At 44.8% G+C, this 20,516-nt stretch overlaps 1 protein-coding gene across 3 annotated transcripts in view; it reads left to right on the top strand.

Moving 5' to 3' along the window:
• Positions 1 to 11,901, top strand: part of tp73 (tumor protein p73) — a 158,923-nt gene extending 147,022 nt beyond the window's left edge. For all 3 annotated transcript variants that reach the window (XM_067970246.1, XM_067970248.1, XM_067970247.1), the window contains 9 exons: positions 53 to 168; positions 1,314 to 1,423; positions 2,092 to 2,234; positions 2,828 to 2,916; positions 5,239 to 5,363; positions 6,212 to 6,357; positions 8,265 to 8,421; positions 9,105 to 9,198; positions 10,760 to 11,901. In XM_067970246.1, coding sequence (XP_067826347.1) covers positions 53 to 168; positions 1,314 to 1,423; positions 2,092 to 2,234; positions 2,828 to 2,916; positions 5,239 to 5,363; positions 6,212 to 6,357; positions 8,265 to 8,421; positions 9,105 to 9,198; positions 10,760 to 11,062 — 1,283 coding nt within the window. In that variant the 3' untranslated portion in view covers positions 11,063 to 11,901. The remainder of the gene's footprint in view (positions 1 to 52; positions 169 to 1,313; positions 1,424 to 2,091; positions 2,235 to 2,827; positions 2,917 to 5,238; positions 5,364 to 6,211; positions 6,358 to 8,264; positions 8,422 to 9,104; positions 9,199 to 10,759) is intronic.
• Positions 11,902 to 20,516: the final 8,615 nt, after the last annotated feature.

Below are 20,516 nucleotides of genomic sequence, written 5' to 3'. Positions count from 1 at the left end.
AGCTCTGTCCTGGTCGCATTTTATAGCCTGTGTGTCACTGCTATCCTTCCAGGCCAGTCTGCTCCAGCGAGTCACCTGATCAGGGTGGAAGGAAACAACCTTGCTCAGTACGTCGATGATGCTGTCACTGGACGGCAGAGCGTCATGGTGCCATACGAGCCCCCACAGGTACGTCACAACCATACCTCTTTCATTCATGTTTTGTCTCCATGCAAGGTAGCATTAGACTGAATCATCCACTGAGGAAGAAACATATGTTTCTGTCCAACATTCACAAATAAAGAGGTTCACATCATTTCAAGATCATTGCATACTGCAATTTGTTCACAAATGCGATGGACCCATGAATCAGGAGCACCACTGACTAACAAACCATCGGCATTTTTTTAATGTTTTGAAGAATAATCCAAACAGATGACAGAGGTGTATCGGGCCCATTAGTTTGTTATACTTTCCAGTCAGTGTTCTATTGCAGTGTAATAGTTGGACTATAACGATCGACAGTATGTGAGAAATCTGATGAGACATGGTATTGTTTTAGATTAGTAAAGTTACCGTGAGCTAAATTCTGGATCCTTGATCAAGGGGCCATGTTTTGTACAAGTTCCTCAGGTTGGAAATGGCAGACTGCTAAGGTTATACTGACACCTAGTGTCAGATATGGAACGGTTATCGCTGGGAACTAAGAGCCCAATATTCCTGTCATTGCTTAATTTTAGAAAAAATGTAGACTTGAGCCAAAAAGTACTGGAAAAACCAGGAATTTCAACTATAAAAGGCATTATGGATACCAGGTGAAATCTGACAGTTCTTTTACTTATGAATAATATGCTTGGTGTACATCTCAGTGTTAAATCCTATACTTTATATATTGAGTCAAAGCTGTCAGTTCAGTATAGTAGTAAGGATAGAAAATGCTGGAAACGCACATCAGGTAGATCAGCATCTGAAAGGAAAACATAGATTAATGTTTCAGGATGTTCTTTCACTGTGCTAAATAGAGAAACACCAGTGAAAGGGCCATTGTGAAGGACACCACTGAGGTTTAGAAGACGAGGAGGTAAATTTAGAAGCAGTTGTTAGGTGACACCAAGCTTGTAGTTTGTAGGAGGTAGAGAGGACTAAGGGAGGTGAGGAGTTTCACAGCTTTGAGGTTGTTGGTAAGAAAGAGTTGGAATGGAGATGTGAGATGAGTCTTGTTTTCAGCGTTATAATTGTCATTGCACATGTTTATACAGAAATGCTGTGTATTGATTCATTTATTGGTTATTGATTGATGATGTTTTATTGATTGATTCTTCTGGTTTGAGCAGGTAGGAACAGAGTTCACAACAATTCTCTACAACTTCATGTGTAACAGTAGCTGTGTGGGTGGAATGAACAGAAGGCCCATCCTCATCATCATCACCTTGGAAACAAGAGAGTGAGTAACTGTGCTGAATTAGAATGCTGTATTACAATCATTATCTCACTGCTACCCAATTCCCAGGTATTTAATCATTTAGAAAAGGTACAGGATTTCATAATCTATGCACTGGAGAGAACATGACATTCAGAATAACTGTATCAACATTTAGAGCTTACTCCAGTCGATCTGGCTTCTCATTCCCATCCTTGCTGACCCATATTTGTTCCCTGTCCCCCAATGGATCATATTTAAAATCTTTATCCTTATCTACAAATTTCTCCATGGACTGGCCCCATGCTACCTTCACAGCCTTCTCTAGCCTTATGTCTTCTCCCATGTCCTCAGGTCCTTCTATTCCTCCCTCCCATGCATCTCCCTCCTCCGCTTCACCTTCAGTCATCATGCCCAACTCATAGGAACTCCCTGCCCAAACCTCTCTGCCTCTATCCCCATGGTTAAAATCCTTCTCAAACACATCTGTTCTACCAAGCTTTCAGTCACCTCTCTTAACCCTCTCACAAAGGTTCGGTACCTGCTCATTTTCTCCTCTGAAATGTTTTAGGATGTTTTTCTACAGTATAGGCGTTACACAGTAACATTGGGGGGTTGGGGGGTTGTTGGGGCTGCTGCTGATGGTGGCGATCATGCAGTTCCCTCACCCATTGAACTGTCAACCTCTTCAGTGGTCAGGTTCTTGGACGTCGGTCGTTTGAAGGTCGAATCTGCGCCTGCCCAGGAAGAGATCGGAAAGCAGATGAGGACCATTACCGTGAGCAGCAAGCCATCAACGAGAGCACAGCGAAAAACGGAAATGGTAACAAACGCAGTAAGTCTGCCGGTCTGACCGCAGGCGGGTGCGGGAGTCATTAACATTTGAATTAGTTTTGGGGGTATGGCATCCTCTAATGTTTTCGCCCCCAGTTGGTCTCCCATTCTACACCTTTCACAGGCTGAGAGGCCAACCTGTTCTCAGCTCTCTGCTATAGTCACTGTGAAACCAGTCATTGTCCAGACCAGCCGGGTGGTGGCTCATCCTTCAAGTTTCCCTATTTACTTGTTGGTGGGCATCCAGCCTCTGCGCACAGAGACATGCCTGAGGTTGGCATCTCAGCAAAGGCAGGAATCAACCCTGAACCCCATGGTGCGTGATGCCCCACGTTAGTGCACAAAGGCCGCATATTACCATGCCATCACATTTTTGTATTCACTTGAACAAAATTCTAAGTTAATGTAAGAACAAAATGGGATATAATTTCAAACTGCTGTGCAACATAAACCCAGTACAGCCTGTGTGCTGGACACTCTGGCCCGGTGTGACCTACGGGATTTGAAATGAAATATTTTAGGAAAGGTTATAAAACATATTGTCAGCGCATGACTGTGAAAGGTGACTGGATGCTCCTGTCCTCTGTGTTTCAGCCTTCAAACAGACACCACAGGGAGTCCAGGGGCCCAATGCAAGCATCAAAAAGAGGCGGCATGGGGACGAGGAGTTCTTCTATGTACCTGTGAGTATTTACATCATTCCTTTAACCATCTAAGTACTGAGTGTTGTGTTGCCTCCTCCAAAGCCCACATATTTTCTTTTTTTTTCTCCCCAATTTTCTCTGCTCCTCCCCTGAAGGCTATCCAGTGACTACTACTTGTAACGACAGCATGCTCTCACAGTTAAATAGCCCGATGACACTTACTGGGGCAGGGTTCAATCTACTGGGTAGGGTAGGGTAGGGTGCCAACAGTTCTCCAGTACATAACTCCAGGTGGCCACTCTTCATGTGTGCGCCTAGGCAGTAAGAGTTGGCAGGCTATTTAACCCATTCCTGTCTTCACCCAACATCCACACGTGTGCACTTTCTGATGCTGATCATTAGATGGCGATCAGGGGCAGGAAATCTGGCCAACTGTTCAGTTCCCATCCCAGCAGCACTGTGGTCAATTGTTGCACCTCTCCCACCAGCCAGACCGAGATCAGGTGACTCTTTTACTTTTTTTCCTTTTTCAACTTGCTTGCATTGATCAACAACGGCTTGCATTTATACAGCAACCTTAATATAAAGAAACAGTCCCAGGCATTTCAAAAAATAGGCGTAAGGAAGGCGAATGCTGAGCCAAGAGGCGAGAGATTAGGAGGGGTTACCGGAAAGAGCTAGGTCTTGAGGGAGGTTGAAAGAGGGAGAGGCAGAGAGGTTTAGGGAGGGAGTTCCAGAGAGTGGGACCGAGGTGGCCAAAGGCTTTGCCACCAATAGTGGGCTGAAGGGAAGGGTGGATGCACAGAAGGCACCCCTTTCAAGGTAAGGGAAGTCAGTGTTGGCCAATGGAACAGTTTATATATACATATATATATATTATATATATATGTATATATATACACACACATGTATATATATTTAGTGAATGTTTGTGCGAATCAAAGTGAAGAATATTAGTAAAAAGGACTTGCATTTATGTAGCGCCTTTCACAACCTCAGGACGTCCCAAAGCGCTTTACAGCCAATGAAGTACTTTTGAAGTGTAGTCACTGTTGTAATGTAAGTAACGCAGCAGCTAATTTGAGCCTAGCAAGGTCCTACAAACAACAATGTGATAATGACTAGATAATCTGTTTTTAGTGTGTTAGTTGAGGGATAAATATTGGCCAGGACACTGGGGAGAACTCCCCTTCTCTTCTTCAAATAGTGCCATGGGATCTTTTATATCCACCTGAGAGGGCAGGCAGGTCCTTGGTTTAAAGCCTCATCTGAAAGATGGCACCTCTGACAGTGCAGCACTCCCTCAGTGCATCAGCCTAGGTTTTGTACTCAAGTTCCTGGAGTGGGACTTGAACCCACAACCTTCTGCCTCAGAGGCAAGAGAGCTAACCACTGAGCCATGGCTGACGCCAAGTGTTGGGCAAAGGCACATTTTCCAATTTTGAGTGCCCAGTGTCAACATCAAGCATTCTCAGGTCAGATATAGCATGGATTCATTGCAGAATAAAATTCCTTGTACTCTGCCCCAACAACATGCCTCATCCCCAACCTCAGAAGAGCATCACCAATGCATCAGCTTGGCATTTTCATTTCCTCACACCTGCTATCCTCAAGGCTTTACATATTGAGGTTAAGTGCCAATTAGTGCACGAGTATAAAAAGTGTTTGTGCAATGAGCCCACGACTGTTACTAGGGACTCAGAGATGTAGCTTAGTCATGGAAAAGGACTCAGAGTAAATCACACTCCCATCGCCTTGGGAACACTATACGCCCCATTGTGACTGTTTGCTAACTTCTCTGGGAACTCACTAGCGAGAATCCACATCCCATCATTTTGTGCCACAGCCGAGATTCAGGTTTTGAGTGGTTTCTCGTACCATACAAAAATGGATCAAAGTGCAAAGGGTTCCAAAGGCCCCCCAACTCTGTCATAGCTTCTCTTCAATGGTATGAATTACACCAACAGGCTATTTTAGCTCCCTCGATGCCACTGGACCAGAAAGGTCCCAGGTTCAATCCCCACTCTGCGCTGAGTTAGTTGATCTTGGCCTTGGTAGCAGTTGGGGTGCTACAATTGACCCTAGGCTACAGAGGGGAAAGATCACCCAGGGTTTTCACTTCTTGTTATCTACGGATTTCCTGTTGGAAACTATGCGTGCACAGACGTCAGATGAGGGCAGGGTTGGGGTCAGCTGTGATGCTGCCAGACAGTTGACCTGCCAAGGTTGTCTGACCAATGGTAGCTTGGGAGAAAATTGGAGGAACAAGAGGGAAAACAAACCCTTTTTTTTAAGAAAACCACCAATTATCCAAAGTGCTGCAGTAGGAACATGTGTGATGGTCTTAATATCTCGCCACAGGTACGAGGACGAGAGAACTTTGAAATCCTCATGAAGATCAAGGAGAGCCTGGAGCTGATGGAACTGGTACCTCAGCAGCTTATCGACTCATACCGGCAGCAGCAACAGCAACTGCTACAGCGCCAGTCAGTACCTACACTCTTAATACCCTTTTGCTTATTGCTACTTCTCTCCTTTCTAAAATTTCACCCCCCCTCTTCATTTTCATCCTCAAAACAGTCTTTCATCACCCTGCAGTCTCTTTTGATGAAGAATGTGCATCAGCAAGAGACAGACTTCTGTCCAACTTTGATGTCCAGGCAACAGAACCCATTCTTGTTGTGAGGCAAGACTGCTTGTTAATTTTTCCTCACCCAAAACCAAAAAAACCCACAAGATTGTGAAAGGCTCGATATAATGGCTCACAGGATAACTCCCCCACATTCCTATCAGTAATTGCAAAATAACCAAACCCAAACTGAACCATAAGAGCAGTCAAGGATGAGAAAAGGTCGCGTTTACTTGCCGCACATCCAGCCAAGTTACAGTGGAGGAGCGAGAGCAGCTCCGAGGAAATTGGTGGCCATTCTTCCCTTCCCTCCTCTCCCCTCTGGACACTACTGGCTCTTGCTGGGTTGTGGTTCCACAGGCATTCGCAGTCCTGTAATACCTTGCTCAAGTGGCCAGTCTTCATGTGTGAGTGTTAGCAGGCCATCCAACTGTGGAGGGTGTCACAACCAAGTCTTATCCTGACCTCGCCCAACATTCACACACACTCACTTCCTAGTAGGCATCACGGATAGCCTACAGGACCGGCGGGTTTGGATCTCTCTCTCGCCCTGGGTTGCTGAGAGTAAGCTAGCTCAGCACAACCTGAAGACTGAACCTGTAATAAAAGCCAAGGAAGGTTTCACCCTCCGTATAGTACATGGAATGAATTTTCTTTCCAAACACCGCAAACTATTCTAAATTATTTTTATTTTGATTTGAGCAGACAACAGGCTTCATCGTCCTATGGTGCAGTGATACCCCCCACAAACAAGGTACCCAACATGATAAACAAACTGCCCTCTGTCAACCAACTGGTGGGACAGCCTTCCCAGCACAGCCCGAGTACCTCTGCCAACCTTGGACACATGGGTAAGTAAGCACAGACGCTGTACGTGTCTGCGGATTGTTGTGTCTTGTTTGTCAACCTCAAGAATCAGCTATTACTTGGGAACGGAATACTTCTCCTCTTCTGTCCCTTCAGTCCAAGAGCTTTCCCAGTGTTACCTCAACAATGTGTTTCAACCCAAGCTTTTGCACATCTGCCCCAGCTATTGTCTGTGTTATCTTTGTGTTGTCACACTTTGGTTAATTTTATTGAGACACCCAAGTAAAGGAGCCAAGGCTTAAAGAGGAGGAGAGAGAACAACATAAATTAAGTGGGTAGGTGACACCAAACTCAGGTTAAGATTGTGAGAGGATGGAAGACCAAGAAAGTAAGGAGTTCCATAGTTCTGAGATCCTGGGAAAGAATGACTTCTACCCCATTGCCCTTGCCTTCTCCTGTGGCCTCTCTATTAGTCTTAATCACAGAGGAGACCATCTCCGATCTCTTCCTTATATCCCTAACCATCCACATCCCCTTTCAACCCGACTTCCTTCTGCATCTGCTCCTGGAAAAAGCTCTCCCCTAAATCACTTACAACTGCACTTGCAAATTCCCAGCTGCCTAGGCTTTGGCCCTTCATTTGCCACGATATTTCTAAAGCCATCAATCTGCTCAACCACTCCCACACCTCCACCTTTGATGCCTTGCCCCCAGCAAAACTTTTACACTCTCCCATCCCAGTCATTCCCTCTGGTACGGTCCCCATCTTCACTCCCTCAAGTCCAAGGGATGCAGACGAGCATATCTGGTACACAACTGGTTTAGCCATTCATCACTGGATCTTGCTGGACCACATCAAACACTATCGGGCCTCACTCTCCTCTGCCAAAACTGCCCACAACTTCAGCATCATCCTGGATTGTAATGATAACATCCGGCTTCTTTACTCTGCTACAAACAGTCATCTTAAACCCCTCTCCCTGTCTCCTCCACCCTTGCCATCGTCCTCATCTACATACTGCACCTCAGTGACATCATCTGAAGTCGTGTTCGCTGGTGATAGCCAGCTCTACCTCTCCATCACCTGTCTTGACCCCTTCCCTGCCTCTGTGTTGTCAGACTGCTTGTCCAACCTCCAGTCTTGGATGAGCTGCAATTTTTCCAGTTAAATATTGGGAAGACTGAAGCCATCATCTTTGGCCCTCACCACAAACTCCATACCCTTGCCACCGATTCCGTCCCCTTCCCTAGCCACTGTCTCAGGCTGAGCCAGACTGTTTGCAACCTCAGCATCCTATTCAACCCCGATCTAAGCTTCCAACCCCACTGCAGAAACAGGGAGGAGGAAGGGAGTACCACATGGGGCATTTGGAGCTTAAGAGAAGCAAAAGAGGAAAGTTAGGAGGAGCAATGGTTGTAGTTTTATCAATAAAATATAGAAAAGGTTGCAACAGAGAGAGAGAGAAACATTGATTGAGGAGCACCTTTCAAAACTGAACCTGTTGCGTTACAATAAGGACCTAACACCGTGGGATCTCCGATCTCCCTCATACACAAGAGGGGTGATTCGACAATCTGGTGGTCCCAGTGGGGAGCAGCATTCAAAGGGTGCACATCTCAGGAAATAGTAGGAGCATGCCCAGGATTCCCCAGGATGCACTCCCTGCAAGCACAGCTCCTCCCTCTGAGCTCTGGGTCACAGGATCACCCCTGAAATTTACTCAACTATATTTGGGCATTTTTGTTAAATATTAATAATATTTTCTACAACAACATTCAGAATGGGTGGCAGATTGTTACAGGAACAAAGTACCTTTCACACCAACAAGTTGAAGCAACTATGGCAAATATTCCATAAACCATCAATAAAAAGACCAGAAACTAGAGGAAATGGGGATTAAAATAGCGGGAAATTGCCCTCAAATCATTTAAACTGTGTTTTCTCTTATAGGCCCAACTATAATGAACAACCACCATCATCATCACCATCATCATATACCACCCAATGGTAACATGAATGGAGGAAATTCCTCACAGTCAGCAGGCATGGGGCCTACTTCACACTGCACCCCTCCCCCACCCTACAATGCAGACCCCGCTCTTGTCAGGTGAGCTGTCTCCTCTTTTACACCACATAGCCCTCCTTCTCAGTCGATTAGCTGTGGGTGATTCTTTTCTAAAATGGATATCAGTTAATGAACATCGTGTAATCCCAGATCACCTGGGCTCACTCACTGATGTAACTGTAGCTTTCGATTCATTTTTTTGTCTTAGAAAAACAGATGTACCTCCCCCAATGGCTCAGCAAGATAATCCAAAGAGTAGCTGAGCCAGTAAGACCTCATGGTTCGATCTTTGATCTATGCTGAGTTAGCTGATCCCAGCCAGCGTGGCTGTAGAGTTGGCCTCAGTGCGCCTGGTTAAGGAAAGGGGAAAATTTACCAGAGCTCTCCCTCCTGCTCAGGATCGGGGTTGACTGTGATGCCTCTCATGGTCAAGCCTGCCAACGTTAACTGTTAAGATTGAAAGGTGAATAAAGATCACTTCGGAAGAGGCACCGGAAGATGACTGGCAGTTGCGGAAATGTCCGAGTCAAGTCCTTTGGGAAGAGGAGGGGAGGTTAGAAGATTAGTGAGAAAAATATTAGTTGGGTAGACGACGTCGCCCAAGATGCCCCATCCATTTGTCACCATTCAGCTCAATAAACCTGCAATGTTTTCTGGTCAACCTTCTTCTGTGAGGCCAGTTTTCTTTCTTATGACTGTTGTATTCATTGAATTTTCTTTCATAGTTTTTTAACAGGTCTAGGCTGCCCTAACTGTCTGGAATATTTCACCTCACAAGGGCTTCAGACTATGTACCATTTGCAGACCCTTTCCATGGAGGTACTGTTTACAAATACTTAATTGCTTTATGAATGGAGATAACGACAGCTGGGCCTCTTTCTTTCTTTCTAAAACGTAATACAGTTTATGACGCTTGGCGTTGGCGAGATGCCAGTTTGCACCCAGAATTCCCCACACCTCAGAGTTCTTGAAGGATGTTGTGGAGGATTCCCATCAGGAGGGAGGGGAGAGCCTTCACCAGGCTACTTGCCTCTCCTTGGAACAGCCTCCTGGAAAGCCAGCTAAAATCAGGAACCTGTCAAGTGCAGCACGCAGTAGACCCAAACATGCTAAGGCACAAGGTGTTGATGCACCCAACAAACTACAGCATTGAATCCTTTTATTAAAGATAAATAAATACTGAATTTTCACACATAAAGTGATGCTAAGCTTGTCCCCATTCCTTCATCCTGTTAATCCAATGTTTTTCTTGTCAAGTAAGTATACTTTTCCCCCTCCCTCCTTCGATGAAGGTGCTGACTTTAGCTGGGTTCTATGGCCACTGTCTGCCCAAATGGCCATTTTTCACGTCAGCCTAAACTGATCCAGTCCTTGCCTGATGTCGACACGCACGCGTTCCAGCAGGGGAACACTGAATAGAGATCAGGAGCAGGAACCCTAGCTGGTTTTTTCCCCCTCCCTGGCCCTGGGGCACTCAGAGCAATTCCAGCACCACAACTGTTACCCTGTTGCGACCAACTAACTCAGCACGGACTGGGAATCATACCCAGGGTTTTCTGGTTTGTACAGCTCAGTTATGCACCGCGTTTACCAACAAAACCATCAGGAAGCTCAAGTGACAACAGACTAATTTCTGGTCCTTTGTCCTGTAAATGCTCCAATTTTTTTTTCTCCTAATAGAGTCTCGCTTTTTTTTTGGCCCCAATTTCTCACCTCCTCTCTGACAGTGTTGTCCAGAGGCAGACGGGCCATATAAGAATTCAAGAGATTTCCGTGAGAATCTGGAAGAAGCCCGTTTGGGTAGCCAGTCTGCCCCTAGCGATGTAGGTTGCCCAAGTGGCCATTCTTCATGTGTGAACCTAGACAGTGAGTGTCGCAGATTATCCAACCATGGGGGTATCACTAAACCCGATCCTGTCCTTGCCCAATGTCCACTCTCACGCACTTTTCAGCAGGAGTCACTGGATATCAGCTATCCGGTGATAATAATCCAGAGAATTTGGTAGTTTGAAAATTTGAATTCAGTTTAAAATATCTGGAAATATGTATCAGTAAAAATGACCATGAAGCTGTCGGATTGTCATAAAAACCCGACTAATGTCCTTTAGGGAAGGAAACCGACTGTCCTTCCCCGGTCTGGTCTATATGTGACTCCAGTCCCACACCAATGTGGTTGACTCCTAACTGCTCTCTGAAGTGGCTGAGCAACCTACAGCTCAGTTATATGAAGGTTCACGTCCAGCTTCTCAGGGCAACTAGGGATAGGCGATAAATGCCGGCCTTGCCAGCAACACCCACATCATGAGAATGAATTTTAAAAATAATTCTGGTACCCTCTGTTACTCAGTTTATTTAACGTCATCCTTCTCTTCCTCATTAGGATCTTGGCGCATTAAAGATTCCAGAACAGTATCGCCTCCTGATTTGGAGGGGGCTTCAGGAGTTCAAACAGGGGCACGACTATAGCTCGCAGCAGCTGATCAGGTCCAGCAACAACAACGCCACAATCAGCGGGGACCTGCAGCGTCAGCGGGTGATGGAGGCCGTCCACTTCCGAGTGCGTCACACCATCACCATTCCCAACCGGGGGGACGACTGGGGAGACTTCGGTTTCGATGTACCCGACTGCAAGACCCGGAAACAGCCAATCAAAGAGGAGTTTACCGAGAGTGAGCTAAATTAAAGACAGAAAAGGGAAAAAACGGGGGGAGAAAAAAGAAACCCCACAGCTTTTCATGTTGCTAAAAGCACTGACTGTTGTAAAATAAGCTGAGAGAGATTAGAGCGTGTGCTCTAACTGACCAGAACCTGCAGTAGTGCTACAAACATTGTCCCTGGTGGGTTCGTACCCAGGCACATTGAATACTTTCTTTGCAAAACAAAGGGGTTTGGTCAGCAATCGAATGTGGGACAGGCGTCACCTCATCACTCGTTCTTCTTGTAGCTAATCTCAATGCTACATGTTTTTCCTCTGTCATTGCCCTTTGCCTCTGCACCACCACGTCCAAGCGGGAGGGTGGATTCCCTTCTACCAGATCTCCAGAAGAGCCCTCTCCCCCCCCCCCCCCCCATACACTCGCTGCACCCCATCAAACCATGAATTCGGGTCTGTGGTCCTTCTTCTTCAATCAAAGCACAGCATCTATCACATTCCTCCTGCCCATTCTTATGTTCTGTCCATCTCTTGCTGTGTATGTCTCTCACTCACTCTTTGCTGGACTGCCAAAAATATTTCTAAACGTTCAATGGGCCTGTCAGTTCACTCTACAGACTGCAGGAGGGTGGTGGTCTTTGCTGTATTCAGTAATCCTCGTGTATTTATATATTTGTAGATTTCCACAGTTGACAGACAATTTTTTTTTCTTGATGTTAAAAGAAAATGTTTATGTGAACAAAACGAATATTGAAATATTGCGGACACTTGAACAGAAAGCGCTTTAGCCACAGTGCAGATCTTCCCTTCCTCAAGCAGTTGCAGACTTTATGCACGTGAACAATCGTCTTAGAGGTATCGGGGGGGGGGGGGGGGGGAAGAGAGGAAAGGAGTGGGGAAAAAGCTATATTGTGAGTGTACTATTAAAACTGAGTGTCTTGTGTGTCCCGGGAAGGATGAGGAGGGGAGGGGTGAGTGAGATGGCTCAGTGAGTCAGGGCAGTATCCTATCAGCTCCAGGAGTGAAAAAAACTGAAAATCTGAAATAAAACAGAAAATGCTGGAAATATACAGCAGGTCCATCAGCATCTATTAAGAGAGAAGATAGGTTAATGTTTCAGGTGTAGAACTAGAAACTGGAATATAAGCAGCCCCTTTAAACACATTCCAAAGAGTTCAATATTTCTCATAAGTATTTGTTGTGTTTACTTTTGCCAAAAAATACACCCATTGTTTCTAATTGGTTCTGCATTTCTACATCATTTCATCTACAATAACAAAATGTATTATATATAGTGTTAATCTCAATACAATCTAGTTCCATTAAGGGGCTCACTCATCTTCCAGTTCCTGCAAAGGGTCAACACCCAAAAGGTTAATCTGCCTTTCCTCTTCTCCTCTCATCTCTTTGACATGAGTTTGAATTGAGCCAGATTGATGGGATAACAGTACCCTCTCCCTAGCTGTTAGGGTTTGGAGCAGAATTCACCAAGTTAACTGTTGATCCAACCTACAGCAAAAAGTCAATGGAAAAGAGAATCGGGCAGCTGATTCACCATTGCCCCTTTTGCAGTACCATCCACGAAGAGTTTCTCCTCCATAGTGTTCAGCTGAACCCTGAACCAACCTTCAAACCCTACATCCAGTCCACCCTCCAACATGGCCTACTTCCCCCTCCATGATATTGCCTGCCTTCGTCACTCCCTCGTGCTGCTGAAACTCTCATCCGTGCCTTTCTTACCTCCATCTTCAGCTCCTCTAATCCCCTTCACCAACCTACCAGGCTCCAGCCTACTCAAAGTCAACACCTCCACCACCTGCATCCTGTCCCATATTAATTCCTGTTCATCTATTTCCCCTGCCCTCAGCCCTGCCCTGTCCCCCTAAGCACCATTTCAAAATCCCCATCCTTTAACCATCATGGCTCTGGACTTTGGAATCTCATCCTAAACCAACACGTCCTGCCCCAAAACCTATTTCTTTGGACAGCCCTTCAGTCACCTCCCTAACTCTTCTCTGAAGCCGTGCTCAGTGTTTAGTCTCCCTCCCCCACCCCACAGTGAAGCGCCTTGGGATGTTCCATTATATTAAGTGCCCTGTATAAACGTGAGTGGTGGTTGTTGCTTGGCTGTGGAGAAGCAGGGACTGTCCTTAATATGTCAGCAATAAGGGCTGCCCAGTATAACATAATTTGTCAATTTGACAGGAGACTTCATCATCATGTACCCAAGAAACACAAACACCAACATTCCAGTTTACCCTAATTTCTGAGCAATCCCCTGCGCTCGCACACTTACCTTTGCTTCCTTCACTGACATATTTGGTATCCATCGGAATAAATGACAAACTATGTCTTTGTGATACCCCAAAGCAGCCTCCCCGAATCCCCAGGATAATTAGCTATCCCCTGCCTGGCTAAGTCTTTGCCCTCATAAAATTTTCCTTTGGTTGAAAGGTCTGTAAACATCAGGATCTCAGAAGGCTGGTGCCCACTGAAACTTCAGCATGGCGAGAGGCAGCACCAACTCCAGCTCTCTAGTGGACAGACTCAGCACCTGGACGTGTTTAAGGATGGAGGGAGGGAGGGAATTTACTGCCTATAGCAATCAAGAGGATGCTGGGACTTGTAGTTTTACACAGCCAAGTGCAGGCTGTGACTTGTAATAAGATAAAGATGCATTTGGATAGTAGTGTAGACCCAATGGAAGGCGGCTTTGTCTCAGGATCGTCAGTGTAGAGCAAACATACAGAAAGACTCAATGTGGTGTTTGACCGATAACTGAGCACCGCCCCTTTCCCTGCCCACTTACCCAGCCCCAATTTCCTGGTCCGTTCATTTCAGGTATTTTGATGCATGCTAGATTTTTTTAAAACTGAAATTTTTAAACTACCAGCTCTCGAGCGGAACTTTGCAAAGGGTTCCACTGAAAGCTAGAAGTTCCATGTGTTTTTTTAAAAAAACTGTATATATATATATAAATTTTCTTTTCTGATGTATTTTGTGGTGTACACACCTTGCAGGGCAAGGCGATTCTACCCCTTTGTTGTATTATCTAATGAGAAAAAGTCCTCTAACCGTCTGTGGCAGGTGCAGAGTCGAGCTTTATAGCATTAGGCTGCAGCACTGCAGCTACAACCAGCGGTTATTGCTTTCGTCCTGGTGTAGAGAAGATTGAGCTCCTGGAAGCGTCTTTAATTCTTCCTCGGAGAGAAGATGGAAAAAAAAACGGCAAACTCCGGGCGCCCGAAATATAAACGGAAGGTGCTGAAAATACACAGCGTGACGGTCAGTCAGCGTCTGAAAGGGGGAAGAATGGTGAACATTGATCTGCTTCTTCTCAATTTCTTCCAGGTGTTGACCAGGAACCTGTGTATTTCCAGCACTTTCCGTTTTCAGAATGGGGCAGCCGGGTCCAATCCCAGAGAGGGGGGACAGGTGGGATTGGGGGGGACAGGCGGGGTTAGGGGTGTCATCTCGGCTCAGGTTCCGCTGTTTGCTGCTGAGTAAAGTTCAATCAAAACCGTAACTGGCTTATCGATACTTCCACATCTCGAGACACGGGTGTAAATTAGGGAGGGGGGAATTGGCTTATGTTTTTAAAAAAAATATCAGACTTTTGGTGTCTGGTTTTACATTTTAGATATTTCCAGACATCCATGAAACCTGGGCAGGGCAGCCCCCACCAGGCGGGCTGGCAGGTGTGTTTCTGAAAGGGCTGGCAGCTGCTCACACGTCCCTGAGTTGGGTCAGTTTAAAATGCATTTAACTTGATGTGCGGATCAGAGTATAATCTCTTTTTTTTTCAAATATTGTAATCGAGGTACTGGCACAGGACTTGGTTATACTTCTGGGCATCTACAAAAGCTGAGAAGTGAAAGCAAGAAACAGGATCATTGGCCCTAGTAAAGCCTGTGCCTCTCCGAGCACAGGACTTCAGGAATAGGTTCACATAACAACACAGCACTTATCCACCCCAACAGTGGGGTTGCCAACTTTGGTTGGACGTATTCCTGGAGGTTTCATCACATGACCTCCAACCGCCCCACCTGGTCAAACAGCATTACCCCCCCCCCCCATCTCCAATATTTTTATAACTAATAAAAATGGTCAAAGAAAATTGTAAAAAACACACCCCATGCAGTTAAATTTCTGCCCGTACTATTTTAATGCAGGTAGTGACCTGTTTACTGCAATGTATTAGCCAGTGCACTATAAAGAGCAGCCCGAGCAAGTTAATCCTTCAGGCGTTTTCATATTCTGTTAAAACAAGTAAAATCTGAGAAGCCAGCGTCTGCTACAGCTCAAAGCAGCAGCTGGCACAGCAGAGATTCAGGAATTAAATTCCACCCCCCCCCCCCAAAAAAAAAATCTCTCCAAGAAGATGGCATCAGAATTTTATCGCAGTCCAAACCACATTTGTTGAAGTTTATCACAGCTGAGCACTGTGGCACATAGTGACTGAACACAGGTTATTATTGGTGCTATCAGTGGAGGGAATTTTACAGTTGCAGTTCCATCCCCTGCCTCTCCCGCTGACAGAAGAGATCAGGTGTTGCAGGGGAGGAACACAAGATTAATCATACTGAATGGTGCTAAAACACAAACACAATGGACATCCCACCTGCAGTTCTTCAACCCCTGAGCTCACCTGTACCGTGCATAGGAGACCTGGTGCTCTCTCGAAGGGAGGGAGGGAGAATGAAACACACATCAATCGGCCCCCTTTTGCACATCTGGCTGTGGGTAGCAATGGCTGACACCTCCATTTCTAAGTTGGGAAATGGTTAATATAGCACGAGGAAACCTGGTGAGAGAGGAATAGCATTAACAAGGAGAAAGCAAATGTAAATTGTCTTTTTTAAATCAGTTGTTTTCTCACCAATTTTTCTCCCCTCCTCTCCTGAAGGTGCTGACTCTTGAGGTCCATGTTCCACAGGTACTGCTCACCCTCTAGTCCCAGGGACGACTCTTTATTTGTGAGATCAGATGGTGAGTGTCAACAGGTTATTCAACTGCAGGGTGCATCACAGCCCAGCCCAATGCTGTCCTCAGCCGACATCCACATACATGCAGTTTCCAGCAGGGGTGTCTGATAGGGCAATCCTGGCTGATTTTCCCCTCCGTAGCCCAGATTGCAAAGGCCAGTTGTAGTGCTCCAACTATCATCCTGTCTGAGATCATCCAACTCAGTACAGACTGAGGATGAACCCTGAGGCTATATCCAAGTTTATAGCAACCTTTATGTTGGCCACACAAGTATCAGTAGCCTTTTATAAATGAACTGAGAGAGAATATTATGAATTTAGTTAACCATTATGGGGGATCTGAAACAGCACAAATTAGCCAACAAATAATTAAATACTATAAATAGTAGTAATTTGCCTGTGACATTGCCTATAGTCAGTTGATGAACATGTTTTTTTTTTAAAAAGAGATGAGTTGTGAGACTGTAGAACCTCTCCACAGTGCAACCTATTGGCCAGAACCTGATTAGGCTGCAGCACTGTGATTCACTCAGAGTTCCCCATCTTTATATTCTCTTTCTAAACAGGTGTCACACGTTTGGTATTTTGGAATTAGCCTGCCGCTCGCTCACTGTCTGAACTCACACAGGAAGAATGGGTGAGGTTCCAGGCACACATTGGCACCATGGAGCTGTGGCCCAGCAAAGAATTGAGGGGAGGATATCAGGGGGGGAAAAATGCTCATTTATTTCCAGAGTTTTTAAAACACAGAAAACCCACAGCACTCAGAACCCAGAAATAATCTAATATTTATATTGTGAACTCACTATTCTAGGAGCTCTTTCTCAGTTGTAAACTGGTACACACACTGTAAAATTACACTATGGGCACTTGTGTGACCCTATGCCTCTGAATAGTAGCAATTTAAAGCACTTTATTGCTTTAAAGATTTAAGATTTAAAAAATGGAAAAAAAATATTGTTTCAATGTTAACTAATGCTTTTTAAGCCAGTATTAATTGTTACCTTATACTCCAAACAAGTAACTGTGTAGTTTTTTTTATTATTTGTAATGTATCCTTTGAAATTATGTTTCAAGAGGTTTTTTAACACAATAAAGCACACCGATCCTAAATCTCTGTGTCGGTGTCGGTGTCTGTATCGTTTCTTTTTTCAGAATTTCTATTCAATTGCACAAGTTTAAATGCTCTCCTAGGCAATTATTTGAATAAGTCAAATTCCATTTTCATTCCATGGGATTCTGTAATTTTCCTGAATTTTTAAGTCAATGTTCTGCAGATTTGACCATAAAATCACAAATCATGGCACATTACAGATGACATGGAACCTACGGATACACAAGTCTTGCACAATTCTGTATATTGGGTAGAATTATGTAGGACCAAGGTCATTCCAGGTCAGGGGCCTTGATCGTGTGATGTGTGGAAAGCTTTGTGGGGACTTTAAACCATATTTCAGTTAAATACAAATTCCTGAGCAACAGCAACTTTTATAACTATTCCTTTACCGTTTATTAAGGCAGGAAATTTATCCCACCCTAATTTTCTCATTTGCCATCCTGCTGGTGGTGACTTACGTAGGGGTGTAGTTCCACTAGTGTTTGCTGCCCTTCCCTACCTCGCCCAAGCTGCTGTCCTTTATGTTTAGGCTTAAATAGGTGATATTGTTAGGTGTTCTGTCCAACCTCTATCGTGTCCACAGAGTTTACAACAGGGGTCACCGGACAGATATCAGGAGCAGGAACCTTGGCTCAGTATTCCTCCCTGCTTGTACCATCAGCTAACACAGCACAGATAAATCAGAGTTGGTAAACCTCCCCCAGGCTGTGTGGCTCAATATCACACCACATGGTGCACTCACCCACTGAGCCACTGTGGATTCTTCTTTCCCTCCCCTCCCTGCATGCCCATCAAAGTGAGGGATATTAGTGCTGGCTAACTGAACATTTTCTATTTCAGGCACTCTGTCAGTATCATGCACCCCTATGTCAGATATGGCAAGGTTAGATGCAAAATAAAGCTCCCTCAATTCTGCCCCAATTAAATGTTTCAGCCCCAATCTGCCTACTGCACAGTGACAGATTCCACTTCTAGTACTGACCATCTTGTGGCCTCTGTGAGTGAGATAAGTATAGAATTAGGGGTCACTTTCTGCGCTGTGGGCCTACGCCCACTTGGAACTCAATTGAAACTGGCCAGAACTCCTTTTAGAATCCTCAGTTAGTAGATGGAGATGACTTCCATCCCTTTAGTCAGTGAGATAATCTGTAGAATCAAAACTGACAGTTGAGATTTTTTTTCACCCCAAATAGTTTTATTTGTAAGACTAACACTGTAAAAATTAAAACAAAAAAAATTGAAGAGACAGTGGATCTGAATAAAATGATGTACATCAGACTGTTAAACCACATTTGAAGACAATTGGAAAATATTGATTAATATATATATATATATATAAATATTAAAAAAGACAGCAAGCACTACACTTCAAGGATCAGTGGGCAGCAAGAATCAAATAGGGCACCCTCCAAAGCACATAGATGTTACTGTTCAACATGTAACATTATTAATGAATTAAAATACTGCTCTTTCAAAGATATTTTATTTTATAGTAAAAAAAGTCACGGTTGAAAGAGATCTTTTTAAAAAAATTACAAGTAGTACAGCTCAATCTTTTACAGCAGTAAAATAGCACCAATTGATTAGGATAAAACTGTAATATATACCAGATGTTGAGCTTGTTTTTCCCTTTAAAAAATACAGGTGCGTTATACCCATCTGGGAATTACAATCCTCTAATTCTTTGTCCCAATTTTCCTCTTCTTGCTTGCTTAGTACATTCCATAAACATTGCTCCACCAGCAGTACCTGGCCAAGTAGACATTCTTCACATATAATCTTAGACAGTGAACATCAGCAGGCTATTCAAGCACATAGGGAGCAGGGGAGATCATAGCCAGGCCACATCCTTTCCTCACCTGAAGTCTGCACCTGAACACTTTTCAAGGGGGGGGGGGGGGGGTCACTGGATAGCTACCAGCAGGAAGGACCTTGGCTGATTTTCCCCTCTCCATCCCAGGGCTGCAGGGGCTCATTGGTACACCCTTACAGCTAACTCAGCACAAACTGGGGGTTGAACCCTGGTCCAACCTGGTTTCAATGTACTTTTTATATCTTTTCACAAAATATCACTGTTGCTTTCTGAAGTACAATTACCATCCTGACATCACTTGATTGGGAGCCTAGTCATAACATGTATTCACATCCCTTCAATCATTGCCCATGTCCAGAGCATCATTATATCTCATAAGCCCACAAGTGCTGTGGAAGGAGCGAGAGGGAACCATATCTATGGTAAACCTATCAGGTGAGGGAGTGGGCGAGACCACCAGATCATTAGGACACCAATCAGGTCGAGTGCTCTTAAAAAAAAAGTATTTTCAGCTTTAATAAGAAAAAGCTGAAAACTCCCCTTACATCTCAGACCTAGGGTCAAATCCATTCCAGACTGCTGGGTTAAAAGTCTTCACTCTCCATTGGCTGTAAAGGTCCCAGAGTGAAATGCTTCAGCGACTGGTGGGCACCGCAGAGAATAGAGTGTTTAATAGACACTGGTCATAACGTCATGATTTAGTTAAGATTCCTCTGAGTTTATTGAAATTTGTTGTTTTATTTTAAGCATCTTTCAGTTTGATTGGACCAAATGTCAGATTGTATTAATGGTGCCCTCCAAAAAGGGCATTGTGGTGCTGACTGTTATCATGTGACACTGGGGGCAATTCAGTACCAACCCTATTGGTCCAATTAAAATAGGCCCAGAGTGACATGAGTTTTAGCTTGTAAACCAGATCTCTGAGAGAAAATTGCAGAAAGAGGTAGTGATTGTGCCTGGTGTGGGAATTGGAAATGTTGCATTGGTGTGGTAGGGCTGAAGTTACAGTTAACACACAGTCCACGCTGGACTGTGTGAATGTTTGATGCTGATAGTGGATGGTAAAAGTAGAAAATTGTTTCATTTCCCAGCACAGATCTCCCACCCAGCTGGATTTCTGTAGTCATTAAAAAAGCTTTGCCAAAAAGTTAAACAACACAAAATAGTGCCCAATGGCTTAGTGGGTAAATGCACTACCACAGTGGATGGGAGGACTCACAGACCAAGAGAGCTCAAAGTTGGATCCCAGGCGTGTGCAGTTAGCTGGAATGACAGTGAGATTGCTGGAACTGCTTTCAGCATCTTCAAGCTAGGTGGCAGTAGAGACTGGAAGGAACCAAACAAAAAAACAACCATAGTTTCCACTCTCAACAGGCAGCCGGTGAGATCTGTTGACAGTATATGTTCATCATATGTGGACATCAGGTGAGCTCATAGTCTGTCTGCTGCCCCTTCCTGTATGAATAACCTGCTAACATTCACTCTGTAGGTTCACACGTGCAAAGTTCCAGAGGACAGTTCTATAGAGGGGAGGGGGGGGGGGGGGGGGAAAGAGAGAGAGAGATAGAG

The sequence above is a fragment of the Heptranchias perlo genome, chromosome 32 (assembly GCF_035084215.1).
Source record: "Heptranchias perlo isolate sHepPer1 chromosome 32, sHepPer1.hap1, whole genome shotgun sequence".
Classification (NCBI taxonomy): Eukaryota; Metazoa; Chordata; class Chondrichthyes; order Hexanchiformes; family Hexanchidae; genus Heptranchias; species Heptranchias perlo.
The sequence above is the reverse complement of the archived record's forward strand: the minus strand, read 5'-3'. Positions and strand labels throughout refer to the sequence as shown.